The following is a 9444-nucleotide window of genomic DNA, read 5'->3' as shown; positions in this document are numbered from 1 at the left end:
TCACAGACACTTAGACACACTCTCACACACACACTCACACACACACACACACACAGACACTCACACACACGCTCACACACACACACAGACACTCACACACTCACACACACACAGACTCTTACACATCACTGTTGGTGGTGTAAACGCTGTAGTTGAGAGATTCGATGGCCATCCATCTCACTGGCAGATGCCCCTGCAGAGAAACATGCATGTTAAAATCACACATTCTTTAATGCATGACAAGATCAGCAGCCTTCGGATCATTACCATGGTCTTCTTCACGTAAACCTCCTGACCTCGGGACAGGCCGAAATCAGCAATCTTTGCCACAAAGTTTTCTCCCACCAGGATGTTTCTGGCTGCTAGATCTCTGTGGATAAACTGCAAAAGAACAATATTCATGGAGAAGCTGATTGTCATTGTTATTCAGAAATGTTTTTACAGCCTTAATCTGGAGTTAATTAATTGTGCAGTGGTGCAAAGCTGGAACCAGCAACCCTCCGGTTATCACCACACCGCCTCTATATACTATGACGAAATAAATTCACATATCAACTACAGTGTAAATGATTCCATTCTGTGAGAAGATAGCAGACCACCCCACCGGGCCCCCATGCTAACTGCATGCCATCAACAACAACGCATGAAATGAGTCCAAGATCACCGAGATTGGACCGTGAATGATTGGAAGAAAGTGGCCTGGTCTGATGAATCAAGTTTCCTGGTGTATCTCATCAACGGATACGATGATTACCAACGGAGACTATAGGTGCTTTCGCACCACGTAGTTCTAGGAACTCAGTTCTAGGAATTTGCCAGCAGGATTGTTCCTAGAGAACCAATTTCTACCTCGGGGCGTTTTCCTGGTTGCATTGCAGCACGAACTCTGAAGCGGCCGACAGCGACGTCTTTATTCGCGGCATTTACAAACATCAACAACCGGTGAATGGAGGACGCCGTGATTGTTGTGTCGTGGGTTTGTGATAACGGAGATAGAATGTAAACGCACAAATTATGCGATTGATTGAACATGAAAATTTGACCAAATCTTCTATGACAACTTGTAGTGTTATCATCGAGGCTGAGAAAAGAACACAGTGCTGCAGACAACTGGTAAATTCTGTTATTGCTGTTTTCCATGTTCGTGGAGTAAATATTTTTACATGGCTTTTTTCGTATGTGTTTGGCCAGTCAGTGTACACTTACGTCACTGGTAGTTCCTATAGAACTGTTTTAGACCCTACTCTGAAGTAGGAGCTAATTTAGTTCCCCCAAATGGAGTTTCTAGAACTAAATACGTTCCAAGTTCCTGCAGTGCGAACACGCCAAAAAGCGGAAACTTCCGCCAATAGTCACCACCACCCCACAATGTACAGGAACTGGAGGACCTGCTGTTGATATTATGGTAGCAGATAGACCAGAAGATGTGTGAACCACCTCGTCGAATTAATGCCTTGCCGCTGTTTTGTTGGCTAAAGGAGGTCCTACAGGTTATCAGATTGGTGGTCATAATGTAATGGCTCATCAGTGTATAAAATGATAAGAAATCATTAAAAAAATTAATAAAAAATAATTATTAAGAATAATAATAATCAGAATCAGAAAGAGCTTTATTGCCAAGTGTGTTCACACACACAAGGAATGTGTCTTGGTGTTAGGAGCTTCCGGTACAGAAAATACAAACAAAGTGCAGACATACATAAAATGAGAGAATAGACAATAAATTATAAATAACAATAGTAATAAAAATATACAGAAAAAGGAAAAATGTCCATAGACAGAACTGTGAATGCGCTATTTACAGATGAAGGTTTAATGACTTAAAACTAAAAGATTACGTTCTCTCGCGCAAACTCATTCAGGAGTGGTGACTTTCCACGTATTCCCAACTTCTGAGCCTGCCCGCCTGAAGTTATGGTTGATTGCTCTTTGGCTGGATATCAACACACCCATTAACGTACTAAAGTTTTGAGGGTCTGCAGCGATCATTTTTCCACTGATGATTTTACATACCCAGGAGAGGATCACGTATGACTTAAACCTGATATAAATACTGTTCGGTTTCTCACACAAACCGATCGTTTCGTGTCTTAGGACATCAATGCGTCGTCACGAGCCGCCGGGTTTAATTTGGATTTGTCTGTGCATGTTTTTTTTACTCTCATAGATTTTGTTACCATTGCCATGCATTATACGACTGACAGACTGCAACGGCTGGAGTTAAAAATCATCATTTGTGTTCTACTGAAGAAACAAAGTCACCTACATCTTGGATGCCCTGGGGGTAAGCAGATAAACATCACATTTTCATTTTTGGGTGAACTATCCCTTTAAGCGTAAAAATATGCACTTAGATCACAGTGTGGTTGTCTTAGAGGTATAGTGTTTATGACAAGTAAAAGTGAGAGAAAATTGATTTTCCCTGGTTGCTGTTTTAGAATATTATTAAGCCACATTAAGAGTTTACGCTTTTCCACTCCATTGCACTACCTTTGCGCGCGCGTCTCGCGTCTTTCAGTTTCTCGAGCATGACACGGCATTCTAAAAATGTGTCAAAAGAGGGTTTTTTCCCCCAAATTCTCAAAGCAAAAACACGTTCTATGTGGTTTGTGAATGCCTTTTAGAATGTCCTGCGATGGGGCCCCCACGCAGCGCAGGTATGTCCCGTACGCCACTGGTATGAATACTTATGCAATGGAATAATTTTAGTTTTTTATTTCTGATAAATTTGCAAAGTTGTTACAAGCCTGTTTTGTGCTTTGTCATTATGGTGTATGAAGTGTAGATTTATGTGGGGGAAAAGTAATTTAAAGCAGTATAAGGCTGCAACATAAAACATGAAAAAAAATGAAATGCAAGGCACTGTATATACTGCTCTGAAATGCAACATTCAGCTGCCAGGTGCACTCATCGCTCTAGACTGGGGCAGTCACAATGTAATGGCTCATTGGTGTTGTAACATGTCTACCTAGTACCTAGTGACCTAGTTTTCCTGAGTTGCCCTGATTAGTTCATTTTGTTCACCTGTGTCCTGTTAATTAAGTCATTAGTCCCTCTCTTGCTTTTGTATAAGTTCTCCCCATTTCTGTTCGGTCCTTCGTTGGTTATTATTTATGTAACGTTGGATATGCTTTGCTGTGTTTGCGCTGCTCTTTGATTCCTTGTTTCTCTGTGGATTTACGATTATAGACTGTTTATTGGATTCCCCTTTGTCGTGCACTTATTTCATCATAGCAACCCGTGACAGGCATATAGATATTATTTATATATATTATATATTTTCATTACTGAATCCAATAAATATTTTTTATAAATGAATTGGAGCAGAATTATTATGCCGGTGGTCAGTGTTTTCCACGCTCACCTGTTTCTGGCTCAGGTAGTCCATGCCACGTGCCACATCTGCAGCAAAGTGCAGTAACTGCTGCGAGGAGAGCGTGGATGCGGTGCTGTTAGCGATGGCAAAGGCAGGGTCCGTCTCTAAAACGCGGCTCTTACGCAGAAAGTCCAGCAGGTTTCCATGAGGAGCATATTCAATGGCCAAATACAGGTATCCTGCAGTAAAAGCAGACAGTGTGATTGAGCACACAGACACTCAAACACAGTCATGTCGCATCGGAGAAGATCAGCAAACGTCTGTGGGATTTGAGGTGCACACCTCTGTTTTCACACGCTCCCAGAAGGTTAATGATGTTCGGATGATGACCCAGTTTACACAAGACCTCGAGTTCCCCGGCAAAGTCTCGGTGGTCGTCCTTAGAGGCATATTCTATGGTTATGACAGAGAACGAGACCTTGTGAGAGAAATTGTGCGAATGCTAACACACATTCTGACTATGTTCATTGAATTCTTCTCACCTTTCATTCTCTTGATGGCCGCGTCCATCCTCAGGCCATCTTTCTTAATGCGGGCTTTCAGCACCTGCCCAAAGTTTCCCTCTCCGATCACATCCTGGAACTTAATGTCGCTCCACTCCAGGGTGGGATAGGCCACAGATTGGCTGGAACTGGGAACTTTTTTGGGCACGTTCAGCGGCACGGAGCTAAACTGGACCACAGGCTCCTCTCTCTGTGAGCACAGGAGAGATCGATGTTTACAGATGAGCATTCAGCTCCAACACACCTGAAGCAGCTAATGAAGGACTTCAGGATCCAATCTCTGAACTGGAGCTAAACACTGCTCTATGGAGAAGTGTTAGTGTGAGAACCTTCAAGGCCTGTTCACACCAATGACGATAACTATAATGATAAAGATACAATTCTAAAAATCATTCTCAATATTTTAAGGGGTCCTATTATGCTCTTTTACAAAGAGTTGTTTTGGGGGTGTACTAGAACAGGCTCTCATACTAGGTTGTTCAAAAAACACATTATTTTTCACATATTTTACGTTATTACAACACCTCTCTCCCCAGTCTGGCATGAACGGCTCGAATAGTTCCTGTGTGAGTCGTTCGTTGTAGTTTTTGAAAAGTGATTTCTGTTAAATAAAATATCTCCTTTTGAATTGGACTTTGAATTGGACAGATCTTTTTTATGCTCAAACAGCAACATTACAGACTAACTAAAGTTGAAAAAGTGAAAAAGCATAATAGGACCCCTTTAAAGAATAGCAGAATCCACACCACAGCTGTAACAATAAGGGCACAGAGAAACAATGTCGTTGGAATCACTTTCAGAATTATTATTTATTTTAAAGCAGCAGATGAATGTGCACTTAGAAAAAAAGGGGGACATCATCCACTGGTGTGGACGCTAATATAGTTATCTTTATAGTTATCATTCTTGGTGAGACCAGGCCTTAACCCTGCTATAGAGATAAAGCTGTGACTGAATTCAGCTGATTTTTACTGTGATAGATCTGTAAATGAATGCATACGGTCAGTGAGAATGCTGAATTTGGGTCGGCGTCTCACCACTATGTTGTGGAAGGCCTGCACCATGTGTCTCTGGAAAGTGGCTCTCTTGAGCTGCAGGACGATGCAGAAGGCCAGCAGGATAGTGATGCACGTCATGCCGGCGGAGCCCAGGATCGCGTAGAACAGCATGTTACCGTGAGCCTGGAACCCGTGCAGCTCTGAAAGAGGAACAATTTACAATCACTGTCATCAATAGCATTTTATAATGCTGAACAAATTTAAATATTTATGAAAATGAACTTTACCTGTCAAGTGTTAAATAACGTCACTTATTAAATGTTTGTTAATGTTAAATGTTAATAATGGTTCATATTTAATAAAGGTTAGACTTTCTTCCTGCACGTTATTACTCATTTTGTTCAAGCTATATCAGCTTAACTTTCTGCATATTGTCCATATCTGCATTTATTGTAATTATTTGTAAAATAATGACTATAAATGCCGATTTGTAAACAATTTGTAGAACTGTTTGAACTTATTGCCTGTGCCTGCATCACATGGTGATAAAGTGTTTACCTGGTTATGACAGATACTGTATTCACTGCAAAAAAAAAGGGCTTATTTTCCATAGTATTTTTGTCTTGTTTCTAGTCAAAATATCTAACAATTTTTACATTAAGATGCATTTACTTGATAAGCAAAACGACATAAGATATTTAGCCTTGCTTCTAGGGGGAAAAAATTTAATTAAGTGCATTTTGCTTAAAACAAGTAAAATTATCTGCCAGTGGGGTAAGTAAAATTCTCTTTTTTTAAGTAAGATAAGCCTTTTTTTGCAGTGTTTCACTGGTTCTTGTCAAATGCAGAAGAGAAATTACCACAATTTTGAGGCTAACTGCCATCATATATAAACAGTAAATGATCCTGTAGAGGGCAGTGTTACTCTCTCAGTGTGTCTCACAGGGTTCAGATGCTGACATGCGCTCCGCTGCACTAGTGTTCACGCAGAAAAGCTGCTTCTGTCATTAATTACTCTCCCTGACTGATTTCTTCAGTGGAACAGAGACAGCACAGAGACTCACGTGAGCTCTCCTGTGGCGTCAGTGTCTTGAGGGTGATCTGTGGTCTCTCCACACTCTCTCCCATGTTGTTGAAGCTCCAGAGCTCCAGCTGGTAGGTGGTGTCCTCCCTCAGACCCCTGAGCTGGAAGTGCATGTTGGTCTGGTCCGTCTGCACGCCGAGCTCCACCTGCTGACTGTAGTCCGTCTGCTCCGTCTGCTGGTAGCGGATCATGGCTCTGGAGATGGAGTGACCCTCGGCCACCGACCAGGTGATGACGGCTGAGGAGTCGCTGATGTTACAGGTGGAGATGTTGGCAGGAGGAGGAGGAAGCTCTGATGGATCACCCCATAACCAATCAATAACTCCACTAGTATATCCAACTCATCCGCATACATACATTCACATAAAGCACTTTATAATATGCAGCAAAACTGCTTGATTATTTTTGGCATTATCATCATTTTCTGTGAATTTGCTATGAAACTGTGTTTTGAACAGCGCTGTGACTTTGGTGGATGAGAGACATTAATAGAGCTTTCAGAGGAGACACAGATCTATCAGTGATGTGTAGCGTGTGTGTAGCTGTGATGACACGCCAGTAACAACAGGAATCAATACATATATAATACTGCACCACAAAACCAGTCATAAGGGTCAATTTTTTTAAAATTGAGATTTGTACATGAATTGAAAGCTGAATAAATAGGCTTTCCATTGGTGTATAGTTTGTTAGGATAGTCTGAAAATCTGGAATCTGACGGTGCAAAAAAATCAAAATATGTCCATGAAGTTGTCCAAATGAAGTTCTTAGCAATGCCTATTACTAATCAAAAATTATTTTTTTATATATTTACGGTTGGAAATTTACAAAATATCTTCATGGAACATGATCTTTAATTAATATCCTATGATTTTTGGCATAAAAAAATGGATAATTTTGATCCATACAATGTATTGTTGGCTATTGCTACAAATATACTTGTGCTACTTATGACTGGATTTGTGCGCCAGGGTCACAAATGGCTGCAAACTTAAAAAAGTGAGAAGCACAAAGGCATCCTTACGGTCGCTCAGTGTCCAGGCGCTGACGGTGGGGCAGGCCTGTCCCGCGGCGCTGCTGCTCGTCCTCACCTTGCACTGGTATTTGCATCTGGGTTTCAGCTCGTTCAGATGGAGGTCGGAGGAGTTCGATGCGAGCTGGAATCTCCTCTCGGTTCCCGAAGCTCCGACCTGCTGACATGTGACCTCGTAACTCCAGTCCTCCTCAGCAGGAGCGGCGTCCCACGACAGGAGCAGCGCGGTCTGACTGACGGGGCTCAGTTTCACACCCACGGGGACCTCTGAGACAAACACAGGTGTCTTATTATTCTGCCGTGTGATGAACATGAGGCTATGTTTGAGCTCTTACCGAGCATCTGTGTGGAGAAAATGGCTTCGGGTCCAGGCTGGCCGGTTCCTCCCAGTCCGTGGCGACTCAGCTGCACCTGTGCGGTGTATTGGGTCATGGGAGAAAGGTTGTCCAACCTCACCAGAGAGCCGCTCGCTGTGGAACACATGGAGAAATGTGTCTGCTATCTACTCAAACATACAAAAGCAGTTCCACAGTTTTGTTTATTTGAGTATCAGTCCACTTAGCAAGAGTAATGAGCCAAAGACAAACATGTTCAAGAAAGCTGCGTTTAGACTGTTTTCTTACGCATTTGCCCAGAACTAAACAACAGCGTTCTTCATTAGTTGTACTATCCTTCTGTTTGCACCAACAAACACATTTAGCTAATAAAGAAAATTCCCCTACATTAAGTGAAACAACTAGGGATGTAACGATTCACTGAACTCACAATGCGATACGATTCATAATACTGATTTCACGGTACGATTTTCTCACGATTTTGTTTAACAAAATGAGATTTCAGACAAATTATAAATGAAAAGGTCTTCTTATATTATTATTTGGACAAAATGCTAAACATTTCTTGTTATAATTGAAATGTCAAATAACAAAACTAAATTTACATTTTAAAACAAACCCCAAATCAAATAAATAAATAACACAAATAGGTTTTTAAAAGGGATAGCAATAATGATAATTTTGAGATATTTAAACGTAAAAGGAATGAGGTAATAGAGGCTAAAAAACTTTTTTTAAGGATAAGATTAGTGAAATGAAGCAGGATTCTCAAAAATTATGGAGAGTATTTAATGACTTAGGGTATCAGGAAAAGACTAAGATAAAATGTTCTAAAATTAGCCTTAATGTAGATGGAAAATTGATATCTGATCAGACAAAGGTAACAAATCATTTTAATAGATTTTTTTTACTACGGTTGCAGAAAAATTGGTAAATGAGTTTCCAGCATAAATTGGTATATTTAATGATAAATTAGTTAAGGAGTATTATGCTAAATGCGGTATTATGCTAAATGCGGTAAGGTTCCTGATGAGTTAAAACAAGCAAGAGTTATTCCCCTTTTTAAGAAAGGTAGTAGGTTTGAGTGTAATAATTATAGGTCAGTGTCAATTCTGAGTGCATTATCAAAAGTGATGGAAAAGATTATTTTTGAGCAGATTGAAGACTATCTTCTTAAACATAATATATTGTATGAGTTTCAATCTGGTTTTAGGAGGAAACACTCCACTGAGACAACAATTTTATATTTAACGGATTATATAAGGAAAGAAATGGATAAAAGGAAGTTAAGTGGGATGGTACTGTTAAATGTGCAAAAAGCGTTTCATACAGTCGATCACAGTATTCTGCTTTTAAAAGTTAAAGCAATGGGTTTTAGTAATATGGCCTGCAAATGTATTAAAGGGGTCATATGATGCTGCTAAAAAGAACATTATTTTGTGTATTTGGTGTAATGCAATGTGTTTATGCGGTCTAAGGTTAAAAAAACACATTATTTTCCACATACTGTACATTATTGTTTCTCCTCTATGCCCCGCCTTTCTGAAACGCGTCGATTTTTACAAAGCTCATAGGTCTGAAAAGCGAGGTGTGCTCTGATTGGCCAGCCATACAGTGTGTTGTGATTGGCTGAATACCGCTAGCGTGTGATGGAAATGTTACACCCCTTACCATACTGTGATGCCCTGTCAGACCGGAGCGATGATTCAAAAACATGAAAACCCATTACAAACGAGGCATTTGTTGCATCCAGTGAGGACATAATTACTGATTATAATGACTTATACTGTGTTTTTACGCTTTGCGTTGCGTATTGCGCCGCGTAAACATAAAACCATGTCTGCATTTGTGATCGGAGAAATGACAAACAACAAGCCCTACTCTACACTGCCCAAAAAACTCGCTTTAAATATAAAAAAACGTACTTACAATCTGTGAGTCAGAACAGCCGGCATTGTACTCTCCCAGGATCAGGAAACAGTCCTCCATAAAATGTGCTGCACACATCCGAATATTTGGGATGAAGTGTTCCGGAACAGTGTTGTAAATACAACTTAACCACTGATTTCTAGTCGTGTCCATTTTTGGAAGAACAAACAAAGTAGTTTCGCTTTC

At 40.5% G+C, this 9444-nt stretch overlaps 1 protein-coding gene across 1 annotated transcript in view; it reads right to left on the bottom strand.

Moving 5' to 3' along the window:
• The window catches only part of tek (TEK tyrosine kinase, endothelial), a 23013-nt gene that overhangs the window by 1781 nt on the left and 11788 nt on the right, over positions 1–9444 (bottom strand). Inside the window, exons 11-19 of the mRNA XM_016524038.1 lie at positions 7330–7464; positions 6986–7261; positions 5942–6253; positions 4917–5077; positions 3859–4069; positions 3659–3769; positions 3365–3555; positions 268–381; positions 123–193 (exon numbers count right to left, since the gene is read on the bottom strand). Coding sequence (XP_016379524.1) covers positions 123–193; positions 268–381; positions 3365–3555; positions 3659–3769; positions 3859–4069; positions 4917–5077; positions 5942–6253; positions 6986–7261; positions 7330–7464 — 1582 coding nt within the window. The remainder of the gene's footprint in view (positions 1–122; positions 194–267; positions 382–3364; positions 3556–3658; positions 3770–3858; positions 4070–4916; positions 5078–5941; positions 6254–6985; positions 7262–7329; positions 7465–9444) is intronic.

This window comes from Sinocyclocheilus rhinocerous, unplaced genomic scaffold (genome assembly GCF_001515625.1).
Source record: "Sinocyclocheilus rhinocerous isolate Xijiao unplaced genomic scaffold, SAMN03320098_v1.1 scaffold991, whole genome shotgun sequence".
NCBI classification, from domain to species: domain Eukaryota; kingdom Metazoa; phylum Chordata; class Actinopteri; order Cypriniformes; family Cyprinidae; genus Sinocyclocheilus; species Sinocyclocheilus rhinocerous.
The sequence above is the reverse complement of the archived record's forward strand: the minus strand, read 5'-3'. Positions and strand labels throughout refer to the sequence as shown.